Source organism: Phragmites australis, chromosome 3 (genome assembly GCF_958298935.1).
Source record: "Phragmites australis chromosome 3, lpPhrAust1.1, whole genome shotgun sequence".
Lineage (NCBI taxonomy): Eukaryota > Viridiplantae > Streptophyta > Magnoliopsida > Poales > Poaceae > Phragmites > Phragmites australis.
Genome location: NC_084923.1, coordinates 31,239,212 through 31,262,287, shown reverse-complemented (window position 1 = coordinate 31,262,287; position 23,076 = coordinate 31,239,212). Strand labels below are relative to the sequence as shown.

The 23,076-nt window shown below is 42.2% G+C and overlaps 1 protein-coding gene and 1 long non-coding RNA gene across 2 annotated transcripts; one reads left to right on the top strand and one right to left on the bottom strand.

Annotated features, from left to right (window-relative positions):
• The first annotated feature begins 10,772 nt into the window (after positions 1 to 10,772).
• LOC133912808 (potassium transporter 27-like) lies at positions 10,773 to 17,088 on the top strand. Its single transcript, XM_062355721.1, has 10 exons — positions 10,773 to 11,147; positions 11,533 to 11,755; positions 12,336 to 12,584; positions 12,703 to 12,753; positions 14,629 to 14,889; positions 15,017 to 15,069; positions 15,188 to 15,302; positions 15,400 to 15,654; positions 15,774 to 16,579; positions 16,715 to 17,088. The coding sequence occupies exons 1-10, from the start codon at positions 11,001 to 11,003 to the stop codon at positions 16,967 to 16,969; spliced, it is 2,415 nt and encodes an 804-aa protein (XP_062211705.1). The 5' UTR covers positions 10,773 to 11,000; the 3' UTR covers positions 16,970 to 17,088.
• Positions 17,089 to 19,629: 2,541 nt separating this feature from the next.
• On the bottom strand, positions 19,630 to 22,519 carry LOC133912806 (uncharacterized). The gene is made up of 2 exons (XR_009908907.1): positions 22,099 to 22,519; positions 19,630 to 19,870 (listed from the first exon to the last, which is right to left on the bottom strand). It is a non-coding gene; the product is annotated as an uncharacterized LOC133912806 (long non-coding RNA).
• Between the last annotated feature and the right edge of the window lie 557 nt (positions 22,520 to 23,076).

Here is a 23,076-nt window from a genome sequence, read left to right as displayed (position 1 = left end):
ATACTAAAAACGAACTAACGATGATGTATTCTGTGGCGAATGAAAAGGTTTAGCTCCAACGATTTGTCAAAGATGCACCAATTGCAAGCACGTGGAGCGGCAACGAAACCGCGCACCGCCGTTGCTGTATCTCTTGAGGAGATTATAAAAGGGAGCTGAGGCTCTCATGAGCTCGTCAAGAGCACACAAGCATAGGAAGTGCAACTATACTAGCTAATAGCCTTGCGTAGAAGCTCCTGTTCTTGCTCGTTGCTTAGCAGAGATCTAACAGGTATGGCTCAAGCAGTAGATGACAGAGGAAGCAGGGAAGAGATCGTCGTCATCGACCTAGAGAGCGAGATCGACGTGCCGGTGATGCAGCGGCAGGACTCGCTGTACGTGGACGCCACTAGAGCTGCCGTCGCCAATCACCACGGACAGGTTCATTACACTTTCTTTTCTTTTCTTTTTTTTTTTGAGCGGGAGAAACAGCAGGGTAGGGTCCTACTGTCGCATTTTATTAATAAAACAAAAGCCCCAAGGCAAGACAATAGGAAAAAAAGAACCAAAACAAGAAAGAGGGGCCAAAGCTCGGGGAGAGGAGATTATACAAAAGAGTTACACCACGAAGATGAAGAAAGGCTAAGGGAAGGAGACATTATGTTTAAATGAAGGAGAACATTATTTACAAAGCAACTTTTGCAAGCACTAAAAGAGATGGCTGCAATCTGAAGATTTCATTACACTTTGTTGATAGTATATCATGATGTTAATACACACGCCAAGTCACGTACTGAACTAGTGTGCATGACACCCGTTGATTGCGATTCAGGACAGCTGGGCGAAGACGCTGCGGCTCGCGTTCCAGTGCGTCGGGATCCTGTACGGCGACATTGGGACTTAGCCGCTGTTCGTGTACTCGAGCACGTTCAGTGACGGTGTCGGCCACCCGGACGACCTGCTCGGGGCGCTCACTAATGACCTTCAGCAACAAAGATTAAAAAGATAAAATATTTAATTTTATTCGGAATGCACGCGAGGATGAAGTGGTAAGGAGCTATACGCGCATAGAGAGGTAGCGGTTTTGATTCCCATGGAACACTGACTATAAAAATAATGTGAAAAATAGCAAGTGACCTATAGCGAGTAGTGATGGCTCCTGCGTTGGGAAGGCTCGTGTGAAAAAAATTGACCTTTTTTATCTGAAAAATGTGAAAAAGTTCATCAGTTATGAGTGACGGGTCAATATTATGACCCATCACTTATGACATGATGTCATAAGTAATGGGTTGACCCGTCACTGATGACCTCATCGGTAACGTGTCGGAACCAAGGTTAAGGTTACCGACCGGAACTCGGTAACCGAGCTCCGGCGATAACCAAAAATTCGCGATAACCGTAGTTATCGGTCAAAAATTCAAAAAATTCTGAGAAAATTCATTTGGAAAATTTTGAAATTTGGGAAAAAAAATTTAGATTTTAACCGTTCGGTAACCAGTCGGTTTGGACCGATTACCGAACGGTTTTTGTGATTTATCGAGCGATTTTCTCAATTTTTCCGTATTATCGGTAACCGCTCGGTTTTCTCGGTAATCGCTCGGTTTTCTCGATTTATCGAGCGGTTTTCTCGATTTTCAGTGAAGTTCAACAAAAAATATAAAAATTATCTCAATCTTGTAAAATCAATAACTAATTCATCTGAGCTTCAAATCAAGTGAAACAAATTTTGTTGGTTTCCTTGTAACATGATCTACATGATAAAAGTATTTATACTCATAAAAAAGTTCAAAATTTTCTGTGAGAAAATGTATTTTTAAACCAAGTTAAATGCATAGTTTACTGTTTGCTAATCCAAAAATCGTGAAACTAATTTTGTTAGTCTTCTTAAATGATCCTATATCTTTTAAAAATACATTAACTCATGAATTAGTTATTGTAACATGCATGATTGTGTAAATGTGTTGCGACTAGATTAATTCATAACTGATCCATCACACCTCAAATATTAGTGAAACCACTTTCATTAGCTTATTTATACTATCATTTATGTAGGAAAAATAATAGTAGACATGAAAAAGTTAATTATAGTATTGTTTCTTCACATATTCACTTTATGCTTGTGAACTTTGTAAAAATCATAGAGAAATTAATAAAACTCTAAATAAAGTGAAATCAATTTTTAAGATTCTCTTAAAATACGTTTTAAAAAAAAATATGTGTTTGCATGTTAAACTTTTCCTTAACATAAGTTAATAACTGAGCCACACGTTTCAATTTTTTTTATTTTTTCAAACTTCCTACCTATAGAATATGATGCAAACGACATTATTTTTGAAACTTTTTTCACAGAAGGTCTTAGAATTGTGTCTAGTTTTTTTAAGATTTTCTTGAATTTATTTATTTATTTATTTTCGAATTTTTTAAATTCAAATTCGGTTACCGCTCGGTTTCTGAAACCGGACAGGATCGAGAAGGTCGGTTATCGCGGTTTTTGAGCGGTTACTGTTGGTTTTTTAACCGTGGTCAGAATCTATCACCAATAATTAGTCATTAGTGACGCATTCGGATAACGGTACGAGACCCGTCACCTCTAATGATTATCACATCACATCTATGATTTTTTTTCCGTAGTGCAAATTTAGTTTCCAATTGGTCCATAAACAGCCTTGGACTAGCCGGCCCATATTTAGCGATTTTAAGATCTAGGGAGGTGCTCCCATAAGCTTCTCTTTTTGCGAGGACCCCCATATGCTATAACTTTGCTAATTGCACACACATTATAACTAGAAGCTAAATGTTCCTTTTAGATGTTCAACTATCTCTTCAAGTACGTCACTATTTTGCATTTCCAACTGAACGAAAAAGCATATATTAAGCACTTCTAAACCTGATGTGTACAGGTGTGAATATTCAGTGGACTTGACCGGTTTACTCAGTCGACATCATCTTTCAATGGACTGATTGTGCACTGTTCTCTCGCTTTTGACCATATGGCTTTGAAAATTAAGCCTGCACAACAACGGTAGATTTGTCTGCCCTAGGCTGCATACTTGTCCATGCCTCCATTAACGAACTAGGTGACGTATCAAATTGCAACCTCTCGAAGATGAGACATGTATACTAACTACTAGTAAGACAGGACTCGAACACAACAAAAAATTTACTGAGCAAATAGAAGCTGTCAACATTTCTTCAACGGATCGAAATTTCACCTACTCACTACTTTTCGGTTGAAATGAGAAACTACTGGAATAAAATATCCATACATAAATATAAGAGGAAGTAAGAACTGCCGTGAAATAGGACGACCACGAAACATTAACTACCAGATCAACTCCCGTATGGTTTGTACTACCTAAAACTTTGGTAGGTGACGTCCCATAAGTGGAATGATCGAATAATTTAGAGAGGTATTTGAAACAATAATTACGTTCATTAGAATGGACGTGGCTAACGCACGGAATTGTGTCTAGTTTTTTTACGATTTTCTTGAATTTATTTATTTATTTATTTATTTTCGAATTTTTTAAATTCAAATTCGGTTACCGCTCGGTTTCTGAAACCGGACCGGACCGAGAAGGTCGGTTATCACGGTTTTTGAGCGGTTACTGTTGGTTTTTTAACCGTAGTCGGAACCTATTACCAATAATTAGTCATTAGTGACGCATTCGGATAACGGTACGAGACCCGTCACCTCTAATGATTATCACATCACATCTATGATTTTTTTTCCGTAGTGCAAATTTAGTTTCCAATTGGTCCATAAACAGCCTTCGACTAGCCGGCCCATATTTAGCGATTTTAAGATCTAGGGAGGTGCTCCCATAAGCTTCTCTTTTTGCGAGGACCCCCATATGCTATAACTTTGCTAATTGCACACACATTATAACTAGAAGCTAAATTTTCCTTCTAGATGTTCAACTTTCTCTACAAGTACGTCACTATTTTGCATTTCCAACTGAACGAAAAAGCATATATTAAGCACTTCTAAACCTGATGTGTACAGGTGTGAATATTCAGTGGACTTGACCGGTTTACTCAGTCGACATCATCTTTCAATGGACTGATTGTGCACTGTTCTCTCGCTTTTGACCATATGGTTTTGAAAATTAAGCCTGCACAACAACGGTAGATTTGTCTGCTCTAGGCTGCATACTTGTCCATGCCTCCATTAACGAACTAGGTGACGTATCAAATTGCAACCTCTCGAAGATGAGACATGTATACTAACTACTAGTAAGACAGGACTCGAGCACAACAAAAAATTTACTGAGCAAATAGAAGCTGTCAACATTTCTTCAACGGATCGAAATTTCACCTACTCACTACTTTTCGGTTGAAATGAGAAACTACTGGAATAAAATATCCATACATAAATATAAGAGGAAGTAAGAACTGCCGTGAAATAGGACGACCACGAAACATTAACTACCAGATCAACTCCCGTATGGTTTGTACTACCTAAAACTTTGGTAGGTGACGTCCCATAAGTGGAATGATCGAATAATTTAGAGAGGTATTTGAAACAATAATTACGTTCATTAGAATGGACGTGGCTAACGCACGTGCATGCGTTAGTTGATCCGTCCGCACACCCTTAATTAGAAAATTTTCTAATTCGTTAGTTTCCTAATCAAGCAAACTAATCCAGATTGCTTTTCCCCACACGTGGACAGTAGTGCATCACACATATGAACATGATATGATCACAAATTCTTAGAAAATGTTAGTTTTCACAGCACATAAATTTGGGCACATGTTCAGAAGGCTGCTTAAATATTTTAACCATATATCTAATTCACATACCTAAAATCTGTTGCACATATCACTATCATTTGAACTACATGCGAAAGCAGATGCACAGATCACATAGAGTTCGTACTACAAAAGGTAAACATAAACAGACAGGATCAGAAAAGATCACATCCATATCACTGAAAATCTGCACAGCTTGCTTGATCGCAAATAAGTAGATTCTTCTTCTCTTACAAAATGCATATACAACAAGCATTACAGTAACCATTTGAGTACGTGCTTCGCAAACAGAGAAAAAAGAAGGGTGTATGAGCAATTAACTTTGCAATCTATCTATTTATTTACTTTCTACTACACATTTGGCAGAAATGTTTATTAGTTCAAAAAATATGCTTCTTTGAACCACTTAAGTAGTCTAACAGTGAATACAAGTAGCAGTAGTACATTTTACTTCCTCTAGGGCATATACTAGGCAATAGAAATTTTGCTTCATGTTCATTGTATATATACTTATGTAACTCATTAAAATGCTTGCACGCCGAATTAAATAAAATTAAAATTCAACAACAGTAAAACTGAGAGATTGTAACTTGTACCTATTCTATTTTAACCTTCAGCTTCCAATTTTCTTTGAATAAAAACTGCATGATGATTATGAAAGAATTGCTTCCAGATTTCATAGAACTTCCTTTCATATTATTAGAAAAAAGCACCCTGAACATTGTGATCGTAACTACTTTTACTAGCTTCATCCCTATTGCTCACAAAAAAAAAAGAATATAGCAGCTACCAATCACCTGGCCTACGTTTTGGATAACAAACATGCACAAATGAGTGATCAGAAGTAGAAGAAAAAGGTGCTCTATCTCCATTGCATCTCTACTGTATATGCACAAATGCACGAGGCATGCACAGATTTTCTTAGATAGTTAGATGGGTTAGTGATGCTATATTTTGAGTAACATGTATTATGGAAGAAAATTAGCTAATAGGTTCTGGTTTATGTTGAAAATTTCTATGAAAGATTTCGTTAGTTCTAAAACGATCAATATGGCGGCATATGGGATACTCAAATGAACAACAAACAACAAAGGAGGATAAAACCCTAGCAAGTACTAATTTACTGATCATAAGATATATATGGGACAGTAGTTGTTTATTTACACTCTGTTATACATATTAGCTAGGTTTTACGTCTTGTTTATGAATTTTTTTCTTCTTAAAATAGTTAAGCAGCTTGATTGAATAACTAGATTTGCCTCAAAACGAGTACACAAATGACTTGAACACTAGAATTACCTTTTTATTGGTTGTTCCTTACATGAAACACTAGCATGGTCTAAAAAAAGGAAATACGCATACATCATTTTGGATATTTGTAGCATATCATTTTATAGAAATGCATAGTATGTAAGTATATGAATGTTGTACATATGTCATTTTAGCTTCACTCTGGATTTCACATAAACATAGGATTCACAAAACCATGATAGTTTAGATTTGCCTACATAGTACCATAAAATTTCCAATGCAGTAAAATCATATCAGTACCCATGTGGTTTTAGCTGTTCATTATCACGAGTGTAAATATGAATCACACATTGCACAAAAACCGTTCATCACCATGGAAAAAGGAGCAGTTTATGGTTCAATTAACACGCTATTGACGTCCATCTACAACTGAAACAAAAATAACTAAACCATAACTAAGAAACCTATATGAAAAATCACTATTGCGCGTCATTTGTTAAAAAGATGTTATGACAATAGGAGAATTCGCCAAAAGGTGTAAAAAAATCATAGTGAATCTAAAGGCAAATTAGGTCAATGTGAAAAGCAATTGCTTTTATGCACTCACTACATTGCAAAACCACTTAAATACATTATACTTCATCAGTTGCTTCTGCTGCCAAGGTGCAATTACAATACCAAGCAAAAACAATATGATAAACACTGCTTACTTGAACACCTTCTCCACAAACCACAAATCATAAACCGAATCACGTGAATCCATCAAAAATTGCTTCAAAGAAGGGCTCTACTCTGAACCATCCCAAGATCAAAACTTGCACCAGAGTTGACAACTTAAGAGAACCATGAGAACCAGCAACATGTACTTTATGATCACCTGGGGTTCTATTTTGATGGCATACATGACATTAATCCATTTGAAATGGAGGTTCCAAACACCTAAGATGAAAACTTGGGCAAGTATAAAGACTTCACAGAGCACAAAAGTACCAAATAACATGAGCCAAAAATAAAAATAAAAAACAAGGCATGAATCAATCGATTTAAAGCACAGTTAAATGAATGCACTACTATGTGTTTTATCAGATAAGAGGATAAGTGGCAAAAGCAGCTAAGTAAACAAATCAATCGCGGCATGAACCTGTTTGGCGACCAGCATAAGTAGCTAAGATCAGTAGGAGGATAAGTGGCAAAATAATAAAAGCATAAGCAGTAGCTCTGTATTTCATACAAACCCTATGAGCAGCAACAGTGGAGGCGGTATTGAAGTAACCAGACTGAGTAACTATAGCTCATTTACCTATCCAATCAGGCAAATTTGCAAAGGAAACATCATGTAAAGAAAGATCTTACTTATGAAATCAGCGAAGAGGTTAATTTAACTCAGCCTAACTAAATCTAATAGAACCCTGGAGAAATTTGAAAATGAAAAGGAAAAAAATAAGAGACATGGGAAGGATTTCCATTTAGGATAGCCAATCCTTGGATCCCTATTTCATTTCAGTACTGTACCATCTGCCCACAAATGAGAGAGAGAGAGAGAGAGAGAGAGAGAGAGAGAGAGAGATGCGATGTACCAGGTTGGGTTCGAGGCAGGCACAGCCTAGCGGGCGCGACGGCTAACGAATCGGCAATAGGATGAAGCACGCTGTCGCGGCGATAGCCACACGCCAACAAGCTGCGGTCGCGTTTCAGACACAGCGGGCCCTAGGCTGCATGTGCACCAGCCAGGGTGGCTCCTCGGCCTTCCCACCTTCAGATCCAGCACCACACCACCCAAAGTGAGCTCCTCCCGTCTCGAATTGAGTCCCAAGCAGCCATCCCACTCAAAATTGTCCGCCATGGTGGAGGCCACGAGTGGCAGATCTGGCTCCACGTCCTCAAGCTCGAGGGAGTCCCAGGAGATGGAGGTGATCTTCGTCGTCACCCGCATCCTCGGTGAACCCGAGGTGCTCGATCATGGGAATGAAGAGGGATATCCATAGAGCGGAATAGGCTGCGGACACGATCAACTGCAGTGGCCAACACTGAAGCCGAAGTGAAGGAGGCCGAGGGAGCCAGGTGGGCGAGCTAGGGATCCGGTGAGCCGCCAATCCGGTCGAAACCCTAATCTCCTCTCCTCTCTCCCATCTTCTCGCGTGCGGGGAGGGATGGGGTAACTCAAGTGGGAGTAGCGGGTAATTACTCTCCTGTCTTCTCGCGTGCGAGGAGGGACGGGGTAACTCAATGGGAGTAGTGGGTAACTAAATTATGGATTCAGTTCGTAGGAGCCTGCTCGGGCCGCTGGAAGCAGCGTGCGGGCCGGAGTGACAGCGCCTGCACAACCGAAAAGAAGTCTTTACCCATTAGAAAAGCTTCAAATTCTGACTCGAGTTGGCAACTTATGCAATATGGAGATTGTTTTGTAACACCCTACTTTACAACTAAGCATAACCATTTGAAAATAGGAAATTTTGGCAGCATTTCCTCTATAAGGGCGGTATAACTAATCACAAAAAAGATCACAGGCAGACAATATATGATATAACTAACATATATATAGCGTCTTACCACAATATATACAAAACAAACGACAGACCACCAAAAACACAACTTCTAAACACCGGTTGAGTTATCGACATCGTGATGAGGTAGTGCGTGCAACTACCAAGATCCATCCTCAAAATGCACGTCAACATTTTAAACATACCTGTAAAAGATTTAACAGAGGGTGAGATGAGCTCAGTAAGTAACAGCTATGAATATAAACACATCTCACTCAGTTCAAAAGTATTAGGGAATAAAACATTCTTCTCACAACATAAAAAAACACATGGTTTTAACGAGAATATCTTTTCAGAAGTATTTGTCGAGAAAGTAACGACAGACTCCAACCCGGTCTTCCCCAAAAAATGGCATTTAACTCCAAAAATTCTGGATTCTTCATATATCATTAAAAAAATATATGAATGCTATGATGCAACTCCATTTGAGAGCTGGACGATGCCAACTTCTCATGCAACTCCATGTACCGGTATGAATCACGCACGATGGTAGTGATCGACCTTTATCACCATATGAAGTGCATAAATGCATATGTATGCATGTGAATTGACGTCAATTCTTAATTTCCTTTTGAATGACTCGTGATAAAAAAAAACACCAAACTGGTTCATGATGACAATGGTACCATCCATATCAATAAGAAAAGCATGGATTTAAATAATCAAATGCAACATCATCCATGATTTGAATGAATTAGAAAAAAATACCATATACTTCAATTTTATTTGCAAAAGAAGTAAGACATGAATATAAATATAGCACTGAATCACACCCCCACGTTACTTGCCTTTTACCAAAAATGACGAAGAAATTCGATTAAGAACGTCTGGAAGTGGTACCACCTGTACAGGTATATTATTAACACTAAAACACATTTAAAACACATAAAATATGAAGCGTCAACCCTACGTCTGAAAATGTCGCATATACGCCTATATTTCGGAAAACCGAACAGAAAACTGTATCACATGAAATGATACACTATTTCCAATTCAGAGTCGAATCAAAGTTTGCACTAATGAGACTTTGTTACGTTGAAGGAAATGAATATTTCGACTCAGATGTCGTATCTTCGAATCAATAACGATTATCGAAACGAATCAGACTATTGATCACATGAAATGATACGACAGGAATTGATTCATTTGATTTAATCCAACCACAAACGTCTAGGAATTACCGAGGAATCACCTTCGAAGGATTGACGACGAATCCGACAAAATTACGAAATTTTCAACTTTTCCCTTTTTCTTCTTTTTTTTTCTTCCCCTTTTTTTTCCTTTTCTCTTTTTCTTTTTCTTCTCTTTTCTTTTCTCCTTTTCTTTTCTCTTTCCTGGCTTCTTCTTCCTGGCTCTTCTTCGGCCGTCTCTTTCCTTTCTCGGTTAGGACACAGAGAGGGAGAGAGAAACCACGGCGGCGGTGCAGACGCCACGACGGCGGTGGCTCGGCTCGTCGGCGGTGGCCCGGCGCACGCAGCAGCGCAGCGGCGCACGGCGGCGAGTGGCAACGGCGCACAGGCGGTGGTGACGGCGGGCCGGCAGCGGAGGCGTGGCACAGAGACGGCAGGGAGATGGTTCGACCGACGACGGCGGCCGGCGACACGCTGCAGCGGCGCGACACGAAGGCAGCGGGGGGGGGGGGGAACTCGGCGCGCGACAGAGAGAGAGAGAGAAAGAAAACGCGGGCGCACGCGAGAAGAGTCTGGATGGATCGAGTTGAGGGCCGATCCATCTGGTACTTATCTTTTTTTTAAACAACGAACGGTCTAAGTTTATTGGACTTGCTACGGGTCACAAAGTGCTCGGAACGGACATATGAATAGCAAAATGGGTTCGTCTCGACGAGATGAACGTAACCACGGTCTCCGATCGTCCATACGAGAACGGATCAAAAAGTCAAATTCTGGTCAAAACTCTCTTTTTTTTCCTCTCTCAAAAAATCCGGTATTACATGTTCACTCCTTGTCCGAGTATGAAACCGACGACTAGAAGAAGCAAAGCGACAAACGATTTGGTAATCTTACTCGTCACGATCAACTGATGTAACTGCCGACGCGAACTGGGTAGGTCTCAACTAAGTTTTACGTTTCCGGCGACTTTGCTGGCGCGCACGCTGACAAGCGATTTTTAAAGCGCCTACTGCGACAGTACATCTTTGGACTGCCACATGAACTGAACTACACGAGCGATTAGGGCATCTATACTAAAAACGAATAACGATGATGTATTCTGTGGCGAATGAAAAGGTTTAGCTCCAACGATTTGTCAAAGATGCACCAATTGCAAGCACGTGGAGCGGCAACGAAACCGCGCACCGCCGTTGCTGCATCTCTTGAGGAGATTATAAAAGGGAGCTGAGGCTCTCATGAGCTCGTCAAGAGCACACAAGCATAGGAAGTGCAACTATACTAGCTAATAGCCTTGCGTAGAAGCTCCTGTTCTTGCTCGTTGCTTAGCAGAGATCTAACAGGTATGGCTCAAGCAGTAGATGATAGAGGAAGCAGGGAAGAGATCGTCGTCATCGACCTAGAGAGCGAGATCGACGTGCCGGTGATGCAGCGGCAGGACTCGCTGTACGTGGACGCCACTAGAGCTGCCGTCGCCAATCACCACGGACAGGTTCATTACACTTTCTTTTCTTCTTTTTTTGAGCGGGAGAAACAGCAGGGTAGGGTCCTACTGTCGCATTTTATTAATAAAACAAAAGCCCCAAGGCAAGACAATAGGAAAAAAAGAACCAAAACAAGAAAGAGGGGCCAAAGCTCGGGGAGAGGAGATTATACAAGAGAGTTACACCACGAAGATGAAGAAAGGCTAAGGGAAGGAGACATTATGTTTAAATGAAGGAGAACATTATTTACAAAGCAACTTTTGCAAGCACTAAAAGAGATGGCTGCAATCTGAAGATTTCATTACACTTTGTTGATAGTATATCATAATGTTAATACACACGCCAAGTCACGTACTGAACTAGTGCGCATGACACCCGTTGATTGCGATTCAGGACAGCTGGGCGAAGACGCTGCGGCTCGCGTTCCAGTGCGTCGGGATCCTGTACGGCGACATTGGGACTTCGCCGCTGTTCGTGTACTCGAGCACGTTCAGGGACGGCGTCGGCCACCCGGACGACCTGCTCGGGGCGCTCTCCCTCATCATCTACAGCTTCGTGCTCTTCAGCGTCATTAAGTACGTCTACATCGCCCTCCGCGCCAACGACGACGGTGATGGTGAGCAACTTGCTTCCCTAGAAATCTCGAATGCTAGCATGCGGTTAATTAAAACCGTATTAATTTTAGTCACACAGTATTTTTTTTGGAAATGTAGTTTAGATATACCAACATGATAGGAGTAATGATTTCATAAAAAGTACATTCACATAATAATTCATTTTTCTAACATTTTCTAAGTAAACCATCATAATATTTATTGTCGTAAGTACATCATAAGCGGCGAAATTCTTGAAAAAAAAAACTACCTGTCGCAGTAGGACGGTCCAATGTTGAGACTAGCCAGATATGCACTGGACCATATTATGTGTCCAGTCACGTCAAAGATACTACGTTTTAACTGAGATGCGTGCTGATATTTGAGAAGATTGTTTGGACTTCTTCAACCGACTTATGAGGCTGTGAGCTGCCCCATGTAACTTTTCAGCTTTTTTCCTTCCATGTGACCCTGCCACAGCCAAGATCTCAGCTGTAAGATGTGACTGTAAAAAGGCGATAAGATCCGTCGGTAGAGGGCCGATATTTTATCATCTAAAAGTAAATTAAGAAAAGCAAAGCATAACCCCGTAATCCTTTTCAGGAGGAACTTTCGCACTCTACACCCTGATTTCGCGGCACGCAAAGGTCAGCCTGATCCCAAATGAGCAGGCTGAAGACGAGCTTGTCTCCAAGTACAACCGCGGTAAGCCACCGGCGACGTTGAGGAGAGCACAGTGGATGAAGGAGCTTCTCGAGACGAACAAGACTGTAAAGATTTCGCTCTTTCTTCTCACCATGCTCGCCACTGCCATGGTGATCAGCGACGCTGTATTAACTCCTGCAATTTCAGGTAAAACCTTGAAGAAAGTCTTGTCTTTTATCTAAAACTGAAAGCGAACATTCATTGCAATTTACACAATTTTAATTAACGTGTTTTTCTCCTTTTTGTTTTTCTGAAATTGTTTCAGTTCTCTCAGCTGTTGGCGGGCTAAAAGAAAAGGCACCTTTTCTGACAACAGGTACGAGGAAAAGAACACAAAAGGCAGTCTAGATTCACTTTAATAAATGACAAAAGATTGTTGAAGTAACTACGGACTTAAAATTATCACAGCATCAGAAAGTAGCAACTGCGTTCCTATACACACTTCTACTTTTTATGATTTTGATTTCTCCAACAACTCATGATCATGATCACACTACTGCAAAAAGATGATAACTGCTGTTTACTCAGTACTGAAAGTGAATAGCTATCACTACCGGTTTTAGAACCGGCAGTGATAGCCTGATAGGTGTTCTGTGAGCCAAAAGAATAGATCGAGTCGGCTCGGATCCTGCACCCGTCGTCGCTCCCATCGGGCATCGCTCCCGCCGCCACCGAGCTCCTGCACAACAATATAGCGCGGTGGCTTGAAGGCCGCCGCTACAGCACATGCCCGGCCGCCACCGGCACTGTTGATCCCGCCACCGTAATGGATCCCGCACCCGCCACCTGTGCTGGAGGTGAGCAACACCGACTACGACTCCTGCTCTAGCTCCAGCCCCCTCGCCACCTTCAACACCAGCGGCAATGTCATCCCGCTCCCCGCCGCCAGTGTCACCCGCTACTTCATTTGCGGTGTGCCTGCCGATAGCGTAGCCGGGCGCAAGGGCCCCCGCGGCCAACGGCCAGGCGGTGCCTCCGACGAGCTCGATGGTTGGAGAAAAGAGGGAGTTGAGTCATACTGAGATGAGGTAGAAGAGCTCGGCGGCCGGAGAGAAGAAATCAGTGGCCGACGCTGGATCTATCGGGTGGGTGGTAGGAGAGATGGGGGAGGGATTGTGAGCACGCACGTGAAGCTATGGAAGTCATACTGAGCGTGTGAGAATAAGGATCAAGCCGAGCAGAAGGACATGAGAGGTGCAAGTCAAAACGCTATTCGAGCTAGACTTCAATGCTGGTTTGTATTAAAAACTGACACTGATACTATCAGTATCGGTTTTTGTTACAAACCGGCACTAATAGTCCGTATCAGTGTCGGTTCTTAGCAGTTTTACCATAGTTCGAGCGTAGGAGGGTAAGAATCGGCGGTGATATATTTTCACTATCGACTTTTGCATAACCGATAATGATGAGACGCTACTTATAGCTAGTTCTGTAATAGTGTCAACTAAAGACTCGGAGACTGCCATTATTAGCAATTAATAGTCCAGCCAACGTATGTGGCTGTAGCGCCAGTACCACATATTTTTCTTGATCTTGTTTGAAAAAAAAAATGAGTCAATTTTAAACACAAATTTATTGGCAGATTGAATATATCCCGAACAAATTTTCCACATTGATTTTGATATCTGCCGACCGCGAAAGAGTGGAAGACTTGGAGTGAACGGTCGCAGTTAGCATTTAGTATGTGGTCCAGGCGTCCAGCTAGCCTAAGAAGTTTGTATGTGGTTGTGGCGCCAGCAGCATCCATTTTCTCGAGACCATGTTCCCTGTACTGTATGTTCTTGCCGTCATCTAATCCAATGAAATGCACAAGATTAATTGGCTGTTTGAACTGCACACAAACAACTTCTTATCGGTATGAATGTACACACCACAGTAACATCTGTACACGCAACGGACTCTGACACCACTTCTTGTATATTTGAAAAAGATAGGTCACTAAGGATTACTTTCATATATGTCCTCCAAACATTTTGATTGGGTGTTTGGAACGACAATGAACAGGCTAGGCAACTTTTCTGATCTTGTCGCTTTCAGAAGACTTGTGGACCTCTATTAGCCCAGTGGTTGAAGTTTGCCATGTACTAGAAATCCTGACTAACGAACTTGCTTCGAAGAAAAGTTGAGATTGTTGATTTCAAAGTAGATACGAATAAACGTGCATGATAACCACTTATGACACTTTCCACAGATGAGATTGTCTGGATCACCGTAGTCATTTTGGTGGTGTTGTTTGCGATCCAGAGGTTTGGGACCAACAAAGTTGGATACTTGTTCGCGCCGATCATCCTCCTGTGGCTCCTCCTCATCGGGGGTGTTGGGGTCTACAACCTGATAAAGTACGATACCGGTGTCCTGAGGGCATTCAACCTGAAATACATCATTGACTACTTCCGAAGGAACAAGAAGAAAGGATGGGTCTCCCTTGGTGGCATACTCCTTTGCTTCACAGGTAGGACTCCATCGTTTGTCAAGAAGTACTGTACTATACAAGAATAGTGGCATATTGCTCGAGAGTCGATAGTCTGCACAGCACGATATACACTGTATACTGAGAAAATATTGTGCACATCTTGCAGGCACAGAAGCCCTTTTTGCTGATCTAGGATACTTCAGCATAAGATCAATTCAGGTACGTAAATGCTTTGACATGTGGTAAACTAAAGAGTGAAAAAGCATATCTAAGAAGCATAGAAGTCGGAACAAATATCATAAACTATCAGGCTAACATTTTCTTTCTTCTGCTTCAGCTAAGCTTTGGCTTTGGTTTAGTCCCGTCAGTGCTACTCGCTTACATTGGGCAAGCAGCGTACCTGAGAGTACACCCAGATCATGTAGCTAACACTTTCTACAGATCAACTCCAAGTACGTACGAAATGCACACGATGTCTCCCTGATACATAAATATACATCTGAATTCTTGGTCAGAAGTTAATTTAAATCCACTTGGATGCAATTTCAGACTCGCTGTTCTGGCCAACATTCATCCTCGCAATAGCGGCATCGATCATTGGAAGCCAAGCCATGATATCCTGTGCCTTCGCAACCATTTCTCATTCACAAACTCTCGGTTGCTTTCCAAGAGTTAAGATACTGCACACCTCAAGGCAATACTCAGGCCAATTATACATCCCGGAAGTAAACTACTTGCTCTGCTTGGGGGCTTGCCTTGTCACAGTCGGCTTCAAGACAACCGTAATCATTGGGGAAGCTCATGGTAAGATCCTAGGACTGTCTTGAATCTAGTTGCATTTTTTGTTTCACTTGATCTGCCCAAATATGTCCATCTGCACATCTAAAGAAATGTGACTATGTCTCTACCTTTCTTCCATGTAGGGATATGTGTCGTTCTTGTGATGATAATCACAACAATCTTGTTGACAATAGTGATGCTCCTAGTATGGAAGACCAGTATCTGGTTCATTGCTGTGTTCTTCATCGTTTTCATGTCATCGGAATCAATCTACCTATCTGCTATCCTATATCGGTTTGCACATGGGGCATATGTGCCGGTGGCAATGTCAGCAGTCCTAATGGTGGTGATGGTCGTCTGGCATTATGTGCATGTGAAGAAGTACAACTTTGAGCTCGAGCACTCTATGCCCCGTGACAAAGTGAAAGAACTCCTAGGGCGTCGTGACATACAGAGAATCCCTGGGGTAGGCCTCTTCTACACTGAGCTTGTTCAAGGCATACCACCGGTGTTCCCTCACCTCATCGAGAAAATCCCTTCCATCCATTCGGTGCTAATTTTTGTCTCAATCAAGCACTTGCCAGTTCCGTCCGTCGACATGTCGGAGCGCTTTCTCTTCAGACAGGTTGACAGAGAGGAGTATAAGGTGTTCCAATGTGTGGCGCGATATGGGTACCGAGACCCGTTCGAGGAAGCCAAAGATTTTGTTGATGCGCTTGTAGAGCGTCTCCAGTACTACATCCGAGATGTCAACCTCTATAGTCTGGGTTGCGAGACAATGATGATAAAGTCGTCCAGCTACCGTAGTTCTTGCGCTGACAGCTTTGGCAGCCATGAGAAACCCTCGGTAAGGGCAGTCTATGCTGAAGAGATGCTCACACCAGCCGAGTCTTTCTCAGAGCACACAAGGCAAGCTAGTGGCAAGAGCAAGCTTTTTACGCAATTTCAGGTGACTAATTTCTTGCACCATTCTTATCTAAACATAAAGATACCTACGTTCTGTAATGAGTTTATTTAGTTTATCTGTATCCATTTAGATTTTTGGTCGAATGGTGGCACTAATGCTCGTTTAATTTTGTTTCAGGGAGAGAAGATGAACATAGTAGAAATGATGAAGATTCAGCAAGAGCAACAGGTTATCCTTGGAGAGGTGAACAAAGGTGTGGTGTACATATTTGGAGAGAGTGAGGTGGTGGCAAGACCTCACTCCTCCCTCCTCAAGAAGATTGTCGTCAACTACATCTACTCTTTTCTTAGAAAGAACTTCAGAAATGGTGAGAAGATGCTGTCGATTCCCCGTAGCCAGATCCTAAAGGTTGGAATCTCTTATGAAATCTAGGCATCTGAAAGAAGAGCTGGACATCTGATCGCTGATATAATTGTACATAATTTTGATACCAGAAATCCTTTGTATCTATTTTTTCAATAACAATGGAAGCTTTATTAACTTTTTTAGTATACTTTCGGTCTCTGCGTAATTAAGATACACACAGCTAAAAATAAAATAAAATAAGGAAAAAAAAAGACCAAACATACGAAACTAAAAGATGGAACACTACAAAGCGGGTCTAAAAGGTTTAAACAGTTATACGTAGTCAGACAGCCACCCAAACTAGGTAAAGAGTTCTCTGACCACTCACTTCAAGTGCGCACACGTTATAGCCACCGAAAGCCGTCACTCCTGATGCTGCAAATAGACCAAGTATGGAGCTAGTGTGTACAAGAAAAGATAACATACAAAGGAGAGGAACACAATTTTTGGTGAAATACAATGTCATTTCTGCATAGCCATATAAACCAACAAAAGTCGGCAACAACCGCCATTATATCGGCTTTTCATTGTTTACTTAGACCACGAAGCCAAATACCAAACATATTACTTGTACTATGTGGTGGGTAAATATTGGAAGCCAATTGGATTTGAATCATGCTTATGAGCAAAACGGCAGTAAAAAAAGATATGTTTGATCGTCTCCTTCGGATGACAAAAACAACATTTTTTCTACCTTGCCAATATATTTTTGAAAGGTTATGTTTAGTTAGGAGAACTCCTTTGTTTAGATACCAAAGAAAGAGTTTAATTTTTAAGAAGACTTTCAATTTCCAAAGCTATTTGTATCTATTTATTTATTTCGTGAAAACTGATGTGCTTGATTCAGTCTAGCGATCAATGGACAGTATAGGCACCAATTGATGCAATACTTTGCAAGTTTGAATTAGTGCCTTCTTTTATTCGGGTAAGTATTGTAGTTTGCAGAATCATGGATGTTGATCAAGAAGGGGAGTTGTGACATGTGAGCCTATTTTTCTCACCAAAGGATTCAAAAATCGTTACTAACAAGCTAGATGCCTAGATCAACTAGGACAAAATGGAGCGAAACAATAGTACTAACAGACCTTAGGACATACCGTACAAGGATGAGGGACCATCCTAAAAAAACCTGGCAGAACACAATGAGACCTTAGAAGTAGAGATCACAAGCATCACTAATTAATTAATCAGACAAAAACTCTCCTTAAACCATGAAATCTCTCACAAGTACATCTCTACCCTATACCGAAACAAGATCAACCATCAGCTTAACTCTTGTAATAAGCTGAAGCACAAAGACCTCTTCTCACTAAATCCCCAGAAGAAATCACCTGTGGTGTGGACTGTAGTCAAATGCCATAATCTCTCATCTTATCATATCCCAAATAGATCTTGTTGACACTTTTTTAGAACAGGTGGATACAGGACCAGTGGTGCAGGGTTTAGGGAAATGACACCACGACACACACCGAAAGCAGTTCCTTTGAACATGTTACGTCGTCATTGACACGCGGGGCTCACTGAGAATTAGCCTATATGTCAGTAGGTACTCTTTTCGTTTTTCAATACTTGTCATTTTTGACAACTTTGTTTGTTTTCAAATACTTATCACTTCACGTTTTTTAAGATGTGGTTTTCAATTTTATCCTTATAAAATCGTATCTCTGACCACCCATTTACAGTAGATTCTAGAATATTTGGGTTAGTTTCTAAGAATATTTTTTTTATTTTTCATTTAAAATTGATACTACCTTAATATATGTGTTTGATCAAAAATAACAAGTATTAAAAAATGGAAGAAGTGCGTGAGGAAACTTCATTGACAGAGCATCAATGGAGCCATGCCACATCAGGATATTCAAACCGTCGCTCAATGCTTACTACATGTCTCCTCCTATATCGAGTAAGGAGACTATAAATAAACAAACTTAGAATTATACTAGGATAAAAAATGGGAACAGTTTAAAGTTCTGCTCTAATATTCCAAGGTCATATTCAACATCGAAAAAATTAAGATTAGGACTACTTAGGATTTGAATGTAGAGCAAATATACAAAAGTTGAAAGTAGGATTAGGAGGATCAAATAACAATAAAATGAATTAAAATATCTAGAAAACAAATTTAGCGTAAATAACTAACTTTTATGGCATTACAACACTTTGTGTGAAATCCAAATGGAGAAACTCCCATACTTTCAAAGAAAAAGCGCTCACGTGGATGGAGAACTATTCTAATGATTCCGATTTTGTTATAGACATATATATTCTAGAAAAATTTAAAAGAAGACTATGTGTAGTGTGGCTCTAGCAGTTGATTTCTACACAAACATAAATTTATATTAAAGTTATCAGGATTAAAAAATCCAAAAAATGTGATACATTGTTCTAACAAAATACTTTAAAACGAATATAAACTTTTAGTGTAAAATATTATAAAAATATTTCAGAAAAAGGAGTCAATATCAATGCGTGCATGTATAAAGATATGTACTTACATTAACAAGGAAGACTATAGAACTTGAGAGGAAGTCTGATATGACTTAAAAATCAATTAAAAAAATGCTGACTCCCTTCCAAGTTTAATTGTTTCACGAGAGAAACGAGCCATCGACAGCATTTCGATTAAGATACTATATATCACCAGCATGCCAATATAGTCACAGTATACAAAGTAATGAGACAAAATGTAAAGGAAAATATTGATCTTTATTCATTCATTTGAATTCATAATGTACAAGTTTTCCAATTACAACACGTATGTGGCATACGCACACATATGACACACGCATCTAACATGGCGATCATGTCTTCTGGTTCCCAAGGCTTCGCAAAGCGCTCTGGTTAATTACGTCTATCTTCACATACTACCTCCGATTAAGTTGTACCTATGATGGTCGCTTCACAGATAGTCTCCTGAACCCTATATAGCTGTAACGCGAGACAAAAGATAGCAAATATAATAAAAGGGGTTAGAGTAGAAAAGCTGGTCTCAGTGTTAACATCATCAACCAGATCCCAAGGCAATAGGCATCCTGAAGCTTCATCGGTCTAGTCGACCTCAGCATATATGTGTGCAGTCGCTCACCATCAATGGCGGCCTTAGGCGACAGAATGAAAGGAGGGAGAGAGAATCTAAGCGCATGGCAGTTCGCACAGCTACAACCTAAAGGGAGCCTGGTGAACTGCACAACGTCACTAGACTCCTATCTTCGACCTCCTGACCTCAGCCCACACATCACAGATCAAGGCAACAAAGGCAACTCCCACATCCCTCTCGGCCTCATTCTATCATTGGCCAATTCCCAAGGCAACAGGCAGCACAAATCCGTAATCAACCCTTTAAGAGGAGATTGATATCACATACTCTCTCTGGTTGCAAATATAGGTCGTTTTAGCCTCCTCAACTATTCTCTAAATATAAGTCATTCTCGAACTTCTATACATTTTTTTCTCTTTTATTCCCGTCTTGCCCTTGTTTAATAAATGCTACCACTCTCACAAATGAATGAGTTATCTTTTTCAATACAGAATAAATAAAAGGTAACAAGATCATTTGATCTACTTTCTTAATCCTCGTGCACAAGTCTAAAACAACCTAAATTTGCAATCGGAGGGAGTATTCATCATCACAGGCAACAAGATTACAAGGCCTCATATATTCATCTCAGGGAAAGGCAACAAAGAGGGTCAACATCACAGCCCTTAACCACCAGGCAATTGCCAACAGCCAGGAGCAGCAGCCTCATCCTCGTACTGCCAGCAGCGGCTACCAGGACAGAGCTAATAAGAGGCGGAGAGTAATAGGACACCCGGCCGGCAACAAGTGAACAAGAACAGAGCTCCAAGGGCCGGCAACAGAGCGTCAGGAACATCCCTCAGACAGCCAGCAGCAGGTATACAGGCAACCAGACGGGAAGGATTAAGCAAGCATTATTCAACATTATCAGGCATTGCCAACAACAGAAGGCAGGCCTGAACCCAAAGCACAGCCGCAACAGCGCCATCTGACAACAACCCAACCCTTACCAGGTTGACCAACTGATGAGAATACAGAATAGGCAACAAATCACCCCTCAGGCCGCTGAGCGACCACCAACTGATAGGCAACATAACCAACCGGCTGATCAACATAAGTTCGCCCACGGCACACATGCACGCAACTCTGGCAGCACGCACGCACATATCAACCCCGATCTCACACACGCAGGCGATGAGACTGCAGACGGACAGAAGTACACACGGTGATGATATGCCAAACACGACATCATCCCACAGCAACATACGCCAAACGCACGGCGGCGAGATCAACCAGTTTAGCAACGCACACGCGCGCCGGAGAAGAGCACGGCCAACATAAGCCAAACACACACACATGCACGGCACCAGAGAGCACACACGCACCGGAACACGGGCCTGTCTCCACGGCGGCGGGGACACACGCCGGAGCAAGGACAAACTTCCACGGCGGTGGGAACACATGCATGCCGGAGCACCACAGCAATTCAACGGCAGCGGGGGACATTCGAGCGCCGGAGCACACATACATACTTCAACAGCGGCGAACGGACCAGCTCAGAGAGCAGCGAGGCAAGAAGGACACACGCGACTGGGTACAGATAAGCAGCGCCGCCACGCCGGCGACACAGCGACCACCCGACACCAACGCGCCGAATTAGACTCAAACGCACTCGGCGGAAACCAAACCAGGCACGGCAACACCACGGCCGGGAATACATCACAAAAGCTCGACGCCGGCACGGCAGCTTAAAGCCAAACACCCACGGCGGAGTCAAACCGATATCAGCGCGTGCGCACGGTAATGGGGGCACGCACGGCCGGAGACAAAACAATCTCGATGTGCTCGCGCGGCACGGCGGCACGCACGGCCGGAGACAAAAACGATCTCGACGCGCTCGCGCGGCACGGAGGCACGCACGGCCAGAGATAACTAAAACAAAACTCGGCGGCGAAAGTCACCGGCGCACAGACACCCTTCAACGGTGGCCGGAGCACACACCAACGGCCATAGGACGCAAACCAGTCGGAGCTACCTCAACGGCCATGGCAACGAAGCCGGCCGGAGCTAAACTCACCGGGCGTAAGAGAACCAAAGAGAGACCGGGAGAACGAAATAGCAAATCCGATTCAATACTCACCTTCGCGGGCGGAGAAGCCGGCAAGACCTACGGGCATCGGCATCGGCATCATCACCGGCGAAATGGGCGGACGGCGACGACGAGGCGGCGGCGGCACACCGATGGCGGAGAACACGAGCGTAGGGCTTCGGCCGAAGAGGAAATAGACCGATCCCCCAGCTGGCTGGCCTCCTCGGGTTTATATAGGCCGCGGTGGCGGTGGCGGTGGCAGCGGCGGATAGGGCTCGTCGAGATAGAATCGAATCCCCCCAAATCCACGAAATCCAGCCGAAGCTCCAACAAATCGGAGTCGGGGATAACTCAATATAGAATAGATAGAGATAGAGCAGGAGGAGAGAGCAGCGCTGGCGCCTGGTCCACAGGGCAGAGGGGGGCGCAAAGAGGAGGCGGCTCGGCGCTGGTCTCTGGCGGCTGGAGCACGGGGGAGAGGAGAGAGGTATGGGCCGGCACGGGAGAAGGGGAGGGGGAAAAAGGAAGGAGAGGGTGGAGGTGGCCCGGCCTGGGCCGCTGTGACCCAGAGAAGATAAAGAGGGAGGCTCGCCTGCTATCTGGGCCAGAAGAGATGTGTGGGCCGAGGGAGGGTCTGCTCGGCTGACAGAGAGGAGGGAAGAGAGAGTCCAAGCTAGGCCTGTTCGGCCGACGGACAGCACAGGCCCAGGTGACCTTTCTCTCTTTATTCTCTTATTATTTTTTATTTGTTTGTTTATTTAATGCAAATTTTAAACAAATTACGGTGTAGAAATTTACGATCATCTATTATATTATTTAAGAAAACTACAGTGTAGAAGTTTACGATCACCTATTACAATTGTACATAACTGAAGTCAAATAACTGATATAAGTATTGATTTTTTTTAATCTAAAAGATGATTAGATGGTTTTAAAATATGTAAAGGAGAAAAATAAATGGTATAATATTCATGAGCAAAAATAATAGCCCAACTAATCTCTCATTCTAAACCTACACTATTTGATGCA